Below are 18,026 nucleotides of genomic sequence, written 5' to 3' on the forward strand. Positions count from 1 at the left end.
TCATTAGTTTAATAAAATACTTTGGTAATATCAGAATTTTTGGTTAATTTTATGATTCACTTTTACAACAAATAGGAGAGCTTCTTGTACCAGGACAGTGATGCATTTTAGAATTACAATTTTACTCAAAAGTTGAGAAGTACCAGAATTAAGCTGCAGCTGAAATTGAGTCCTATTAAAGATGCAGATTTAGTCTAATCAAAAGAATTTTCTTGTGTTGCTTAATTAGAGAAGGGTTAGAAGGAAGAAGTTTATTGTGATCTCTAGTCGAGCAAATGTCTTCTATACTGGTGTGTAAAGTTTAAGGACGAGATGGTCTTTTGAGTATAACGTTGTTCAGAAATGTTCCACATGAACAAAAATCACTGCAAAGGTTTCCAAAGTATGAAAATATGAGACTTGGTAAAACCTTTTACACAAGGAATCAAAATGTAAATAAAAAGGCACTTTATTGGAAAGGTAGCTCCAAGCACAATTAGAGAGAAGACAGAAATGTTCATGTGACAGGTGCTCGGCAATAAAAGTACAGCCTTTTGAAAGGATATGATCACCCCTTACTGTAATGTAGAAATTACAAGGTTGTCATGAAGTTGTTGAGGCATCAAGCCCATTCTTCTTGTAGCACCAGTTTCTGCTATGGAATCGTTCCTGGTCATGGGCTGCCAAGCTCCATGCATAATCTGTGTACTTTAGGTCCAGCTGGCCAATCTATACCTTAAATATCTTCATTTCCCAAGAGCTTTGCGATAGCTACTATACAATGACTTGTCATTCATGAAGAGGTAGTGCAGACACACAATACCTCTAAACAGACTCAGGTGAGGCAATAGTGACTCCATAGATTTGATACAATAGTAGACACCTGTGGCTGAACCTCATTAAAAGATGTGGAGGTCAGTACTCATGCCAATAGGAAACCACCCCAAATGAGAATTGTGACACCTCTGAACAGTCCTTTTCAGTGATGTTAGAGGGGTTGCACGTTCCCTCCTTCCTTCAGATATGTATACGCCTAGAAGCACTTGTCAGACAAAATCGGCTTTCATACATAAAGAGCACCTGATGCCACTCTTATTGGTTCTTGCCACTCTTATTGCCAGTTCTTGTGTTCCTAGCACCACAGAATCCAATGACTCTGATGAGCAGGCCTTAATGGCACACACTGTACTGATCGTGTATATAGAACCCATTCATGCAGCCTCCTGGCCATGATAATATAATATTTGCATTTTCGTGTTCATTTGGTATAACCATGAATGATTCTCAATAAGCCTTCCATTATTTTTTATGAGGAAGGATATAAATTAACTGTTGTTATTGTATTTTTCCCTTGCATTTTGGTTGTGTGTAATTCAGGGAATAAGAAATGACATTTGCGACTGCACGGTGGTTTATTTATAGCTGGTTGAGAGATTTAATATCTGTTAAGTGGGAAAAAGATAATATATGGATGGAAAAACAGTAATATTGGATATGACTGGAAAACAGTAATAGATTGGAACAGTTCTTTTGGAAGTTTGTGTTCAAAGCGCTCTAAACAGAGCTTCCAGTTAAATTGGATGTATAACAAAATAATAGAAATTGATAAATTTATTTTACGAAATGTGAAAACAAAGTGGGTCAAATGTTTGGTCAAACTTGGTGGATTGTGCCAAAAGACTGACAAATGCTTTATTGTAAAAGTTGGAGAAAGATGTGCTGCTTAGAATTCTGCCTAAATTCATGGTTGACAGGCTAATTCATAAGTATTTTCAAATGTTATGGTGGTATAATAATATAGATTAGTTTTTTTCCTTTTCTTTTGGCCAGTTTTTCATACTGTAGAAGAAAGTTGCCAACACTATTTTCTGTATACAGTCAAAAGTCGTTAATTCGGACACCCATAATCCGGAATGATCTATAATTCGGACCTCAAAGCTACGAACTTTCTGCGCATGCGTCGCGTTGACGCATAAGACCTTTACGGCGTAAGTTTACGCGTAAGACCTTTACAGCTGCGAATATACTTGTGCGCGGGCGCAAAATACATTTACGTGTGCGCGTTTAATGTATAATGGACGGTATAAGCTAAGCTAAAATTATCTAATTATCTATTTCAGTTAATGTTGCAGATTGCATTGTTCCTTAATCTTCAAATTGGATCTGGCTTATTATTTTTTGCAGACTGTTAGGCATATCCTTTGTTTATCTAAACTTTAACTTTTGTTTATCTAAACTTTGTTTATCTTTAATGCCGCGCGCGAATTGAATTGGAAGTTGATCTGTCAGCACTAGCCTTATCTTCAGGGCAGATGTTTTTATTTTATTTGGCTTATAATTCCTTACTGAATGTAGTATTTCATCTCGATGTACTCCGTCTTTGATGTGATTTAAATCAAATTCCTCGCCATTATAATTCATTTCCGATAACGAAGAATGTGACAGAGGTTATTGAAAACGAAAAAATTTCGATTAAAAAAATTAGTCGGTAGACACAGCAATTATAGGACTTAAACAGCGGAACTTCGTAACTGAACAAGAAATTATGTCTGTTTATAGAATTAAAGAGGATGTATTATCACATAAAAAACGAAGCAACTTAAACAACTTACATTGAAAGAAATGTTTAATAAAGTAAACAAATAAATATTAAGCTTTTTCTTTTTGTAAATTTTGATACCCTTTAGATCATAATTGTTCTTTATTTCATAAATTACGGTTTCATATTTTTAATTTTGTAATTTCTGCATGTCATCTTACCAGATTTAAACTGATGATCTATAATCCAAAAAAATCGATAATCTGGAATCGCCGAAGTCCCGACGAGTCCGGATTAACGACTTTTGACTGTATTTGTATACAGGTCTCATATATTTGTCATCTTCTGTTATGCTTCTGTGATGAATTTTTAAAAAGTTGGTTACTCTGAGCCCATAAAAATCTAATGATATTTTGCTGCTGTAAAGTAGAATAGTCTTAACAGAAGTAATGGTTATACATTTATAATGCTAGATCTGTAATTTAGAAGATTGTGAAAAAGCATAAGCTGCTTGCCAAGGGTAGGTAAGCTCTCAATTCCATACATCAGTCTGCCACAATTTCGTTTGCCTAAAATATTGATCTTTAAATATTGATCTTTTTTTTGTTCACATGTGTATTACTAAGTAAATTAAGTATTGCAAAATACTCAAGTATCATTTTATATATTTGTTTTTTGGATCAGGTAGTGTCGAAAGTCAGCATCTGTTGCATTGCTCATTTGGAGCTCTAGCAAAGTTTATTTATTCTTCATTTAATTGATTTTGATTTTTTTTAAATTCTTACTAGAATGTAAAGAAATGTCAAGGTGCTTTTTCTTTTTTTTTCATATAGCTTCTTTTACAAGCTCAGATCCTGAAAAGTGCAAATGAAAATAAAGTTGTTACATATGCCAATTCAGCACCAATTGTAACTGCTACAGTGTCGCCCAGCACCCAGTGCATAGCACCTGTATCATCACCTCCAATTCAGACGGTTGTAGCAGCTCAAACCGGCACAATATTAACAACTGGTATCCCAGTTTTTCTTGATACTGAGAAATTACCAATTAACAGGTAAAGGGATTTTGTGTATCTGGACTTTGTGTATTTACTAGTCAGATGTCATGAAATTTTAATACTTTTGACATCTTGTCATTTGCCTGCAATAGGATTTTATAAATGTATGTTTTGAGCTATAATTTTTATACAGTTTCAAGACTAAATTAGCATTTTCAGCAGACATGATTATTTCTAAAGTTTTGATTATCTGAATGTATTCTAGAAACATTCATTTCACTGGATTTTCCATACCTTTGATGCATTAAGAAGATATATATATTAATTTTATTTTATTTTGCATTAAGAGTGAGGTACAGGGTATAAAGCTATACCTTTAATAATAAAAATCATGTAAATAAAGGAGATTAACCATTGTATAATGTTGATGAGACTATTAACCATCATGCAAAAAGTGTTAAATGTTGAAATCATTTAGTTTGAAATAAATTCAACTTTCATGATATTCATTCAGTAGTGTATAAGAATCAAGGTAAATAGGCTTTGTTTCATGTAATGTTGTCAAGTGGAATGATAAGATATAACTCAGGGAATGCAGGATGTACAAAAATTGTAGTACTTGCATATTAATGCAATCATCTTGACACAATTTGATAGCTTTTTACAGGTGAAAAGATCTTAAAAAGATCTTCAAACTGCTAGTTGTGAAGTTTAGCAAACATTAATCAATGTATTCCCCCCCCAAAAAAATTAAATATAAATTTGAATTATATATAAGAATTATAGGATGCATTAAAAAATTAAACACATTTTTTGCTGATACAGTCTCATAATTTTTTTTAGCGCTGTTCTTCTTTCATTGTATGCAATGATCTGTTTTCACTTTACAAAATTTAAAAAGAATTTTACATGATATTGCTAATTGGCTTTCTACCAAACTCATCTCATCATTGTTCCCTTTACTGGAGTTCTGGCAAAATATTATATTCCTGCAGAAGTTTTACTGCCGTTTTTTCCATTGCTTGCAAATTCAAAAAGCAACATTTTCATTTAAAGGCAAAATGCATTATGGTTTGTTTTTAAAAATCATTAGAACTTAGAAGTTAAAATATATATGTATGAAAATGGCAAAAAAGTTAACTCAAATGACAAGATTATAAGAATTCTGTTCTTATTCTTTTCTTGCCATCAGTTAGCTATAAAACTGCACATTATTTTACAGAAATTTAACTTTAAGGCCATTTCTTCTCCTATCAATAAAATCCAGAGTTACATACTTATGGAACTCATTCCAGATATGAATTCCTGAGGTATTTACAGGATTTCTTGCCAGTATGATTTAATTAAACTAAGAGAGCCTTAAAATTTCACATTAAAGATTATGAAACATGTGTTAAGAAAAAGGAAAGTAGAAGTCCTCTGTTGCCTAGCATTGTTGGTCTGAAAATCACACTTTCCATTCTTCAGCCAAAATTATTCAAAAAACATCTTCCATTGGTGAATTAGATTTTTTAGAGGTGTTTCATATTAAAAAAAATCTTCTTATTCTAGTTAACGACTCTAATTCCAATCCATCTTTACCTTCAGCCTTTATGGAAATTATGTTTTATTTTTCTTGTTTCATCAATAGAGGTCACTAGTAGCTTAACTCCTGTCCAGCTATTCTTCTTATCACTATATCTTATCTGGTTCATTTGCACTTTGGCAGCTGAGGATGATAGTTGAGTAAAATCTGTAGAGACATTAGGTATTTTTTGGAATCAGGAGAAGTGAACAATGAGCGACGCCTTCACCGGGAATTGAATCACGGATCTCTGGAATATGTGCCCATCATGGAACTCATTCCAGATATGAATTTCTGAGGTATTTACAGGATTTCTTGCCAGTATGATTTAATTAAACTAAGAGAGCCTTAAAATTTCACATTAAAGAACATGAAACATGTGTTAGGAAAAAGGAAAATAGAAGTCCTCTGTTGCCTAGCATTGTTGGTCTGAAAATCACACTTTCCATTCTTCAGCCAAAATTATTCAAAAAACCTCTTCCATTGGTGAATTAGATTTTTTAGAGGTGTTTCACATTAAAAAAATCTTCTTGTTCTAGTTAACGACTCTAATTCCAATCCATCTTTACCTTCAGCCTTTATGGAAATTATGTTTTAGTTTTCTTGTTTTATCAATAGAGGTCACTAGTAGCTTAACTCCTGTCCATCTATTCTTCTTATCACTATATCTTATCTGGTTCATTTGCACTTTGGCAGCTGAGGATGATGGTTGAGTAAAATCTGTTGAGACATAAGGTATTTTTTGGAAGCAGGAGAAGTGAAAAATGAGCGACGCCTTCGCCAGGAATTGAATCACGGATCTCTGGAATACGCGCCCAGCATGCAGACCACTACACCACAAAGGCATCTTAATTACCTTATAAATCCTTGAGACTAGTTGCGTGAAAATTTGCAAATATATTGGGGATTTTTTTTGTTTAAGTTCTAATTTAATAAAAGTGTCTAAACAAAAAGATTATTATGTGCATCGTCCAGAGTTTGCCACATTCTGAAAATATAGCAAATTGATTAAGGTGCTTGCCATAACAAGTGTGTGCCCTAAAATAAAAGCTTGTCCTAATGAAGCTGAAGATGAACTGAAGAAAGAAGAAAACTGAAATTACCTCTGAAGAAAACATGAATTATTTGAGAGAGAAATACTCCTGAACCGAACTGCAATAAAAAAAAAGTACTCCACATTAGTTTTTCAGAAAATATTAAACCCAGAAAAAAAAAAAAAAAAAAAAATTGTGTGTTCGCGCATGCCAATGTGGGATGATTATTTTTCATAAAAAATATCTGGCAAAAATGTAAAGGCAGATAGAGGGAACTGAAATAAATAGATTTTGTAACAATGCATGTGCAGAAATGGTACATTGAGGTTGTTCAGGGTGCTAGTAGAGTTTTAGGTAAAAGTGTTTTGCTGGTTTAAATCATCATTGCCCTTGTAGATTTGGGGTAATATGCATCACTACATGAATGGGAAGCTGATCACTATGCATGTCATATGTGGGACAGAGACAGAAACAGAGCAGCTGCTCAAAGGAGGTTAAATTTGTTTTTCATTAATATACAGGGTGGTGCAGGGAAACGGGAAATTTTGAACATTACATTTGGCAGTTGTTCGAAACTTTGCACAATTGTTGTGAGCGCATTGCCATTTAGTAATCATGGATCGTTGGACTGGTGAGGAACGTGCAGTAGCGAGAGATCCCCAGATCTTAGTGTGTGCGACTTATTCCTGTAGGGATATCTTAAAGGCAAGATATACCGTACATGTCCTGCAATAATCCATGAACTGAAGGAGAACATTGAAAAAGAAATTACTGCCATTCCCCAAGTTTTGCTACATCGCGCATTCCAGAGTTTTCATAACAGGCTGTTAGAGTGTGATTGCCGAATGGGAGCACATCTTTTCGATGTCATCTTTGAAAAGTAAAGAGACACTTTTGGACATTTTGATTGTAAAAACATGAATGGCATGCTGAATACATGCACTTTCGTTAATAAATTACTAGTTTTATGAATTTATTTGTCGAAATGACGTTATTTCGAAATTTCCCTGCGCCACCCTGCATATTGCTACGAATTACTACATAGATAATTTTATTGAAATTACCCGTGAAATTGTTATATTTCTTTTGTATAATGTAATATGAAAAATTACAGGAGCGAAGCTTGCTAAAAAAGTAAGAATATAGGGGTAAGGGTATTTAACATTGATTAAATGGCTATCTCGCTAATTGGCAAGATATCGCCAAGCTGACAGTGGGTTTGGTGACTAATTCTTGTTGTCAAATCGAGAAATTACTTAATTTGGTGAGAAATCGACAAATGCTGCCAAACTTGCCTACACATTGGCGCAGTCCCTATATCACCATAATTAAGTATTGCAATTGAACAATTGTAATTTATTTCTTGTGTAACTGTATTCGGCCCTCCTATGCCTTCCAGTAATTTTGAGAAGCAGAAAGTACTAGAAATATCTCTGTGGCCAGTTGAAAACTATATAAAGTTGGAGAGAGCATCTGCCATAAGTAGTAGTTGTTAGCCGTTAGCTCGAGGAGATTTCCGAGTACGGTCTCTGGTTTAGCTTTGCTCTTTAGTGTGCTTTACATTGCATTGTGTTTAACATTCTTAGAAGTTTGAAGTGTTACTACTGATTGTACTCTGTGATACTGTTAAGATTTCTAGGATAATTTTTGTGGAAAATTCCAGAACTCTGAAGCGTTTCTTTTAATAATAAAATAAAATTTATTAACCTATCACATCAGACCTGTGTGCATTCAATCTATTACGAACCCGTATGCATGCAACAATATACTATATGTAAGATAGAAAACATGTTAATAAAATTACTAACTTTAATTTGCATTAATTCCTTTTTAACCCGACTTTCCATTTTAATTTCATCCACCTTAATTCTTCATTTTAATTTCTTTATTTCCCCTTTCTGTTCTAAAAGTAATTATTGCTTATAATACACTTTTGTAAGCTTCATCATTTCAAAATTAATGTATATCATATAACTCTTACATAATGCCAATGGCATAGGCACTTATTTAAGGCTGCAGTGAATAACAATTTCAAATTTCTGATCAATACTGAATCAGTTGAAATAAAGCTAAACCCAAATTAAATCATTCCGAATGTGGATTTCATCTTTGACATGCTGCATTCACTGTCTGCTTCTCTGGCTAGCTAGATTTCTGTCACTGCTTTTCTTATTGCAATATTTTAAAAATGTAACATTCTTTAGGAACAGGCATGCATACTCTCCCACTTTATCTATGTTGTCTTAAAAATCTTTATCAAATAAAATAAAGAAATAATAAATTTGGCCATTACTATGACTACTGGTTTATGTATTGGCTATCATGTTAACTATTATGACATCAACATTTAAATGATTTCATTTATATGTATACATATATGTAAAATTTTGCCATTGTCTCAAAATTCGTAATCTCGGGAACATTAATTATTATTATCTCCTTAAATGTTAATCTTTGCCAGTAAAGCATTTTTACATGCATAGTATGTGATCTCATTGTGATGAAAGATGAAAAGGAATTAGCCTTGAAAGTAATTTAATATTATCCGAGTCTCTAAACAATCAGTTTACTCTATGTTAGGTTTCAAAAATTTTGTAATACCTCATTTTATCCAGCTGTGTTGTTGGTGCTGTCCTCGTGCAGATGTTTTTATATATAATTTAAATTTTTGTTTAATCTTTGTGGCAACAGATGTAAAAAAGCTAAATGACTCAAGAATTCATTATTCCTTTAAAATATTAATATGTAAAGAATTCTGCTAGTGCATATAAAAGTCCAAATCTTATTTATTCTATGTCCTTATTTATTTGTGTCAAAGTCAAGTCTTTCCGGGCAGCTATAAAACTGTAATTCAGTCTGTATTCAAGGTAGGCCTTTTGATAATTATTAATTATTGAACTTATCATCAAAGACTATATTTAATGACTGATTTTAAGCTGCAATATAATATACTGATTGTTTCCCCTCAGTTTTGTTAAATAATAGCTTTTATGAATTTTTAAAAATAATTATCAGAAATCTTTTCTCATCCAAATGCATATCAGAGAGCAAGTGATATCAAGCATATCAAGACAACTTAATTATAAAATAAAAATTATCTTATTTGAATATCAGATTTATAAAACTTTTCAAAAGCATATAACTTCATGTAACAAAAGAAAATTACCTATGAAATTTGTTGCAACATGCATGCAATTATTCTCCACTGGGTGATAAATTAACATTTGTTGTTTATTTTTCCTCTTTTTAAAATGATTCTTAAGGACAATGAATGACTAGAGTTATATATGTCTATGCCCCCACCCTTTTTTTAAGAAAAATCTATTATTCTTGAGAGTTTGAAAGAGATATTAGTCTTGAAATTCGATTTTGCATTGTTTCACTTTTTATGAAAGTGTGTTGCTATTAAAAATTGCCTATGAAATCTATCTTTCAAATTTAATCTGTCAGCTGTTGATGGGCAAAGTAAGTTATCTAAAAGGAATAGATGCAGTTCTTAAGAATATCATTTGTTTGCTTTTAAATCTTATTCAGTTAAATAAAAATGCATTTAATTCGTGATGTAGCTAATTAAAAACATTGTTTTTATAGAAATATATTATATATCTTTTTACTGTTTCAAATATACAGAAGATACATAATGTTCCCATGTTAGTCTAAATTCATATTTATCTAGTATATTATAAAATTTTTTATTGTTCTATCTGGGCCGTCTGTATTGATCTCTGGTGTTAAACCATACTGAACTTTAAAGGAGCCCTTTTGGACGAATGTTAAAAATCTAAGCCCTTTCATATTTTAAAAATTGTTTTAACAGTGTTCACCATAATGTGTTTACACACACACACACATATATATATATGTATACACATATATACACATTGTGATAAACACTAAATCTTTTTTAGTTGTTAGTAAAATTATATATATATAATTTTTATTAAAGAAAAGCAAAGGATTGAAAATATTATGTTATTTAATTAAAAGCTTCATTTTCAGTAAAGCTACAAATTTATCTTTCAGATAGGTTAATTATTTTTTTTGTAAAATTATTTTTAATGTTATTAATAACGTTCTCTGAAAGAAAATTGAAATACTTAAATGGTGTTCTTTTTTAGGATCTCTGCAAAGCAACCTGTTATCAAGGGGGAAAAGAGGAATGCACATAATGCTATTGAAAGACGGTATCGTAGCAGCATAAATGATAAAATTATAGAACTGAAAAACATTATTGTAGGCCCTGAGGCAAAGGTAATTAATTTTCCTTGTACATTAAAATGAAAGACTAATCTTATTTCACACAATCTAGTGTATCTACCTTTTTGCTCTGTGTGGTACTGAAATTATCATGAACTTTATTTTATGAAATCAACTTTACTAAAAAAGTAAATACAGTGGTACCTGTATTTGATGATTTGCAAAAAGATTTTGGAGGATATTCCAGGATACGAGTCTATCTAGATATGAGCTGGCATCCAAGTAATTTTTTTTTTTTTTATTTGAATATGAGTAAAAGTTGGGATACAAGTCCAAACAAGAGGTTTGCAGTAGTTGGCAATGTAAACAAAGCAAAGAGCAAGCTCATTCGTTCAGTTTAGGCGGTTATCTTGTACTGCACTGTAATATTTTGTGCTTGCTTTTATATATTCTTCAGGTGTTTCTGCAATTAGTTTGCCATTTATTGTTGAGATATGTTTATCACAATGGCTCCTAAAAAAGGGATTATGTGAAGAAGCGAATAATGTCCATAGAATTAAAGCATGAAATCATTAATGAACATGAGCAAAATATGCATGTAATTTGCTTAGCCAAGTAATATGATTATAGTACTTCTATGTGCAATATTGAAGCAGGAAGAGGCGATATAGCACCAGCCAAGATTTACAATAATATTGGCATTGCAATAACGTCTAAACAGCAGACTTCTGTAAATGAAAAGATGGAAAAGCTGCTGTTGGTTTGGCTAAATAAGAAGAAACTCAAAGGAAACACCATGACTGAAGAGATCTGCTGTGAGAATGCATGAGTTACATAAGCCAGTTTGCTATAGATAACCCCAGGCTCTTCAAGCAATGAATCTGAAGACATATTCAAGGCAAGTCATGGTTAGTTTGAAAAGTTTAAAAATTGATCTGGAATTCACTGTGTCATCAGGCATGGTGAAGCTGAAAGCTGAAGCATGTAGGCAGTATAGGAGTTTCTTGAAACATCTGTGGCACTGATAGAAGCTGAAGCGTACATCTACTAGTAATGATGGCTGTGATGAGATGGCTGTTCTAGAAAAGAAGAAGAAGATGCCAAGGGGCAAATAATTATGCCAGTCCAATTAATCCATTAAAGACAGGTTATCCTTGTACTGTGTGCAAATGTGAGTGTTAATTTCAAAATAAAGCTTCTGCTTGTACGAGTATGCCATTCAGAAAACTCCAGTATTTAAGGTCCATAAACTTATAAAAGAAAAACTCCAGGTTATGTGGAGGACAAACCCAAAAGTGTAGGTGGGTCACCTGAAAGTTCTTCTTAGAGGGAATCAGCCTGTTTCTTTTATTCTGCTGTTAAATATTATATGGAGGAAAATTACTTCCCCCCCCCCCTGCAAACCCTTCTCATACTCGACAATACTCTTTTGCACCCACTGAACCTTGAAGAGTTCAAATTCACCCAGATTCTCTACCTTCCACCCAGTGCCACCCTTAGCCTACAGTGCATAGACAAGTAATTTCAAATTTATAAATCTCTTAACCAAACAACTGTTCTATTGCTGCTTTGATGTGACAGAGAGCACCAACCTCACCATTTGTGAGTTCTGAAAAGGTCTTTATAATATTGTAATAAGCTGAAGAATTATCTATATGTCATGGTAGGGTATTTCGAAGAGGAGCTTAAAACTCTGCAAGGAAGAAGCTGTAACTTGAGGCTGCGTACAAAAGGGGTTTTAAAGGATCAAAACCACAACTTGTAGAGGAAATGCTGGGAGAGTTTGTATCCATTGGAAAGCTCTTGGGTCTGGAATGAGGGACACATAAACAAACTCATTGAGGATCACTCAGAGGAACTTTACGACCAAGGAATTAAATGAACTACAGAAAGGAGAATGAAATAAATTTCTTTAGACAAATTTCTATTGAAATGCACCTTAAATAAAAATGAGGAAATAATGGAGAAAAAGTAAAAAAAAAAAAAAAAAAAAAAAAAAAAAACTAAAGAATAATGAAATTGCTTAAGTAGAATGCAGTAATTAAAGTTTCTAAACTTTGTGGTTCGTTTTCTATGTTGTTTTTAAGTTTTATAAAGTTTTTATTAGATTTATATAAAATACAGTACTTTTTTTCCTTATTTAAAAATATTGTGATAGTTTTTTTCGGGTCTAGAACTGATTAATGGTATTTAAATGTATTTCAGTGTAAAAAATCATTGTAGGGTAGAGGTAGATAGACAAACAGGCTGGGTCACAGAACCAGTTAAACTTGTATGCCAAAGTACCACTGTATAATAATCATATATAACCCTGATAAAATTGATTAAAATTTTGTTTTGTATTGATGCATGAAAATTATATGCATTACTGTACATAAACTATATATGCTTCGTATTGATGCATTACTTATAAATGCCATATGTGTTTTGTATTGATGATGCATGTAAACAATATGCTATTCATGTATTTTTTATTGATGCCATACTGTGTTCTATTATTTGCTTATGAACTTTCAATTAAAAAAAAAGTAAAAATTTATTGATGTAATTATTTTTCTCCAGCTCTCCATCGAAAATTTTCTGAGGATTCTCATGTCCATTATGAAAAATCCATTTTTTAGTAATTAGAAAGCTCACTGTGTATACATTATACGAGACTGAATGGCAAGTAAATTTTATTATAAAGGGAATAAAAGGAAGTTACAAAGCACTAACAACAAAATACTTATATTGAAAAGCAGACTGTGTACATTTTGCAGAATTTCTACACTGAAGATTATATGGATGGCAAAGATTCTTGTATTTGTTCTACTTCATTAGCTAATATTTTCTTTAGAAACCCTCTTGGACTTTATATATGCAGGGTGCATCAGAAAAATGTATACACACTTTGAACTGTCATATAATAAAATTAATTTTCTTACCTACAAGGTTAAATTAATAAGAAAAAGTAATGTTTCCACAAAATGTGGCAATAGAGTCTTCGACTGAGCTGCGCGATCCCGTTAGAGCCAAGAGAGTAACATTGACATATCGTGTGTATGTGTGAGCTTCCAAGAGCGGAAGCATGTTATTAAATGGTACTGTAAGTTTGAGAATGTTGCTGCAGTTCAGAGACAGTGGAGATGTGAGTATGGGACTGATTCATCTTTGTTGTCAACAATTACACGTCTACAAGGAAAAAAAATCGAGATTCATGGAACGGTGTGTGATGGGCAGAAAGGCCGACAAGACAGCCTCGCACGGTTACATGTGGTGAATCCTTAGTTCAGTGCATTAAGTGTTTCAATGCTCACCACAAAAAATCTTCAAGGCAAGCGTCACATGAATGTGGTGTAAGTGCTAGTGGTGCGTGATAATGTACCATGGCAGTAGATAGGATGCAGGGGACCAATAATGTTTCCTGTGTGGTCTCCAAGCCGCTCAATTTTTTTTTCTTATGGGGCCCAGTAAAAAATGAGGTGTATTCTCATAAACAATGTCACGTCAACACAGGCTGGGATCAGATTCAAACAGTGTACGTAGAAATCCCAATGGACATTATAGTGCCAAGTACAGAATCAGTCAAGATTCATACTGAAAAAAGCATCGAGAAAGGCCAGCATTTTGAACATTTACTTTAAACCCCATTTGGAACATTCTGTTTAACCAGAAAGTACACTTATCTTTCAAATTGGACTATAGCCTTACATTTTCTAGAAATTTAACTTTATAGGTTGGAAAATAAATTTTTCTTAACAGTTCAAAGTGTGTATACATTTTTCTGATGCACCCTGTATAATCATAAAACCCACTGCATGAATATCTGGAATTTACTTCTGAAAGTTTAAATAATTGCCTAGTCACAGCAGAAGAGAAACATTTTAAAGTGAAACGTAAAATTAGCAAAGCAACAACCTTGTGTTTGACGTAAATTTAGTCAAGATTTCAGTTGCTTTCGAGGTCAAACATGTACTGGTCACCCTTCATCAGGAGCAAGACTGGAAAGCAGCAGGCACAGTGGTCATATTATGCCTACCTTCTCATTCACTTTCTTGAGGTATGGTATAATTATGACCGTTGCACTCGCTGCTTTCCTGTCTTGCAGATTCTTTTGCTTCTGATGGAAGAGGGAACTAACTGTACCTGTTTACCCTTGAAATCGATTGAGATGTTGACTAAATCTACACCAAACACACAATGCTGTTGCTTTTCTCATTGTTAACATCTCTAATTAATTTCTTTCTGAGGGCCAAATATTATAGTTGAAAAAAATCCTTTGTTCTAGAGCTGATGCATTTAGTGACAAAATTCATTAAGTAAATAGCACTGAAGTACTACTGAATTAGGGACAGACATGGCTATGCAAATTATGTAGCTCTGTACTGCATTTATCCTGCATTTTATAATATTCATGTAAGGGTGTTGTGGTAACTGCTGCATAGATAGCTAATACTGTGGCTGTTGTTAATCAGTTTTTTCAATTACCAGTATGGGCAAAACTTCTGATTTAGACATGTTCTATCATGGGCAGATAGTAGGTGCTTAACGCATGGGTCATTCAGTGTCCGAAATCATCAGACGGCTAGGATTTTCAAGTTCAACTGTGTCGAAAGTATACCAAGAATACACGGATGGTGGTGGGGAACTAGTGATCAGGCAAATTGTGCAAAGATCAATTAACCTTGAACAAGCATGGTGTGAGATGGCTCAGCCATATTGAACATACCCAGCGAAGCCAAACATTAACTCAAATTACCACCTAGCTGAATCAGAATGTCAGTCATATAGGACTGGCATCTTGATTCAGCTGGGTCACAATTCAGCTGGTGGTGGACACGTAAACAAACCGTGCAACACTTGCTTTACCATATGGACTTTGGAAGCCATAGACCCACGAGAGTATCATTCATCAATACATGCATGCCACTGAGCTGCACATCTTGCCTGGGCCAGAGAACATAGAGATTGGACTCAGAGACAGGACTAGAAATAATTAGCGTGGAGTGATGTTTCATTTCCGACTATTAACACCAACAGGGAGCTGAGAATATGGAGTAAGGCTCATGAAGTCATGGATCCTCCATGCCATGTGCAAGCTGTACAAAGCTATGGCGGCTCAATCATAGTCTGGCATGTTTTCCATTGGCAGTGTTTGAGATCTTTGGTACTTGTAATAACCTCTCTCAATATGATTTGGTACGTAGAGTTGCTGGGCGATCATCTCCATCCATTTATGTTGTCCTGTCATTCACACAGAAATTGAGTATTCCAGCAAGATAACTGCACCTCTCGCAGAATCCGGTTGGCTACTGCCTGGTTGGATGGGCATTCCTCTGACTTCTGCATCATAAACTAGCTACTAGAAGCTTTGACTTAAATTCTACTGAACACCTATGAGGTCATTTGGAAAAAGGTGTGAAATCACGTCACACAATTCACACAATTCCTGAATTATGGACAATTGTATCCGATGTTCGGGAAGCCATTCCCACAGAATGCTTCTGCAAACTTATTGAATCTATCCCTTGTCATGTGAGGCCAGAGGAGGCCCAACTCTTGATTGACTTGCTATTCTTAATTCAGTGGCGCTTCAGTGTATTTACAATCAGTCTTATTTAAAAATATTGGACAAAACCCTGAATGCCTATAATAAACCATAAATGTAAAATAACCTTAGTTATAGGTGAAGAGGATTTTATACACAATGACTGGTGACTATATATTATATATACAGTCAAAAGTCGTTAATTTGGACACCCATAATCCGGAATGATCTATAATCCGTACCTCAAAGCTACAAACTTTTTGCGCATGCGTCGCATTCATGTTTACGGTGTTTAGGAGTGCGCATAAGACCTTTACGGCTGCGAATATGCATGTGCGCATGCCCGTTTAATGTGTAACGGACGGTATAAGCTGAGTAAAAATTATCTAATTCAGTTAATGTTGCAGATTGCGTTGTTCCTTAATCTTCGAATTGGATCCGCCTTATTGTTTTTTGCAGACTGTTAGAGCAATTTTATAAAAGTAAGCTTGAACTTTTGATTATGTCAAATAGAATTTACGATATATATTTACTAATATGTAAAGGATCTACAAAGCGAAAGTATGTTTCGAAATCTGAAATCTGTTTATCAATTTCACGCCGCGGCGTGCAATGAATTGGAAGTTCATCTGTCAGCACTATCCTTATCTTCAGGGCAGATGTTTTTATTTTATTTGGCTTATAATTTCTTACTAAATGTAGTATTTCATCTCGATGTACTCCGTCTTTGATAGGATTTAAATCAAGTTCCTCGTCATTATAATTCGCTTTCGATAGTGAAGAAAGTGACCCAGAGGTTATTGAAAACGAAAAAATTTCGATTGACAAATTAGTCGGTATTCTCAACGCATCAATTATAGGACTTGAACAGCGGAACTTTGTAACTAAACAAGAAATTATGTCTGTTTAATAGAATTAAAGAGAAAGTATTATCACATGAAACGAAGCAACTTAAACAACTTACATTGAAAGAAATGTTTAATAAAGTAAAATAAATATTAAGCTTTTTCTTTTTGTAAATTTTGATACCCTTTAGATCATAATTGTTCTTTATTTCATAAATTACGGTTTCATATTTTTAATTTTGTAATTTCTGCATGTCATCTTACCAGATTTAAACTGATGATCTATAATCCGCAATCGCTGAAGTCCTGACGAGTCCGGATTAACGACTTTTGACTGTATATATATATATATATATTGCTTTGGCATATCAATAAATGGCTAATTTTTGAACTATGCATAGTATATTAGAGCTGTTTATTGTAATGTTTGCCTTCAGTTTTCTGATGTGGCATTTGGGATTACATCCATAAAGTGAATATGTCTGACATCATTTACTACTGATGTTTTAATCATCAAATGAGATTTTCAATATTTAAATTTGTTGATGATAACTACTGTAGGTCTATGTGCTTCTTTATTTATATACATAAATTTATTTTTGTTTTATGGGTGTAACAGTTGCTCATAAAAAATATTTTATAGCTTAACAAGTCTGCTGTTTTAAGAAAGGCCATTGATTATATTAGGTTTCTGCAAAATGCTAATGCAAAATTAAAGCAAGAAAACTTAGCACTCAAGATGGCTGCACAGAAACAGCGTATGTATTGCATTATTGTGCATTTTTTTAGCTTGCTTAATAAATGTTTTTCCTTTGAATTTTGAACTGAACCTTTTATGTGTTCCAGACCCATATACATGTTCTGAAAAATTCTTTGTCATCACTCTGAAAATCTTTTCTGAGTTATGAACCTATGTAAATATTTGTATACAATCATTCCATGCATGCTGTATACTCCTAATCTCTATGTACCAGTGTTTCCCAAATAGCATAGCAATCCTTTTATATAGTTTAGCAATTTATTCCAACTTGCACACAGATACATTGAAAAGATATATAAACAAAAGAAAGTAATAGAATAATAAAAAATAAATATTTGTAATTCTTAACAATTAATTGACAATTTTAAATATATGAAATTGAATGACAAAGCAAAATTTTTTCACAAGCCTAAAAAATTTGTGTGTGCACTATGTGTTTGATATACTTGCATGCCTAGGTATTTTTGAATTTATCAGTACATGTGTGGTAAACCTTGTCATAGTGACCATTTCTAAACTAGCCAATAATTGTAAGACCATAAGCAAGCATTTCTATTGATGATTATATTACTGTTGTTTGAAAT

The 18,026-nt window shown here is 33.3% G+C and overlaps 1 protein-coding gene across 1 annotated transcript in view; it reads left to right on the forward strand.

Moving 5' to 3' along the window:
* Positions 1-18,026, forward strand: part of SREBP (Sterol regulatory element binding protein) — a 100,802-nt gene that overhangs the window by 39,421 nt on the left and 43,355 nt on the right. Inside the window, exons 3-5 of the mRNA XM_085812873.1 lie at positions 3,352-3,572; positions 10,232-10,364; positions 17,326-17,440. Coding sequence (XP_085668999.1) covers positions 3,352-3,572; positions 10,232-10,364; positions 17,326-17,440 — 469 coding nt within the window. The remainder of the gene's footprint in view (positions 1-3,351; positions 3,573-10,231; positions 10,365-17,325; positions 17,441-18,026) is intronic.

The sequence above is a fragment of the Stegodyphus dumicola genome, chromosome 3 (assembly GCF_044657685.1).
Source record: "Stegodyphus dumicola isolate Sdum_Otavi_A_Nest chromosome 3, ASM4465768v1".
Classification (NCBI taxonomy): Eukaryota; Metazoa; Arthropoda; class Arachnida; order Araneae; family Eresidae; genus Stegodyphus; species Stegodyphus dumicola.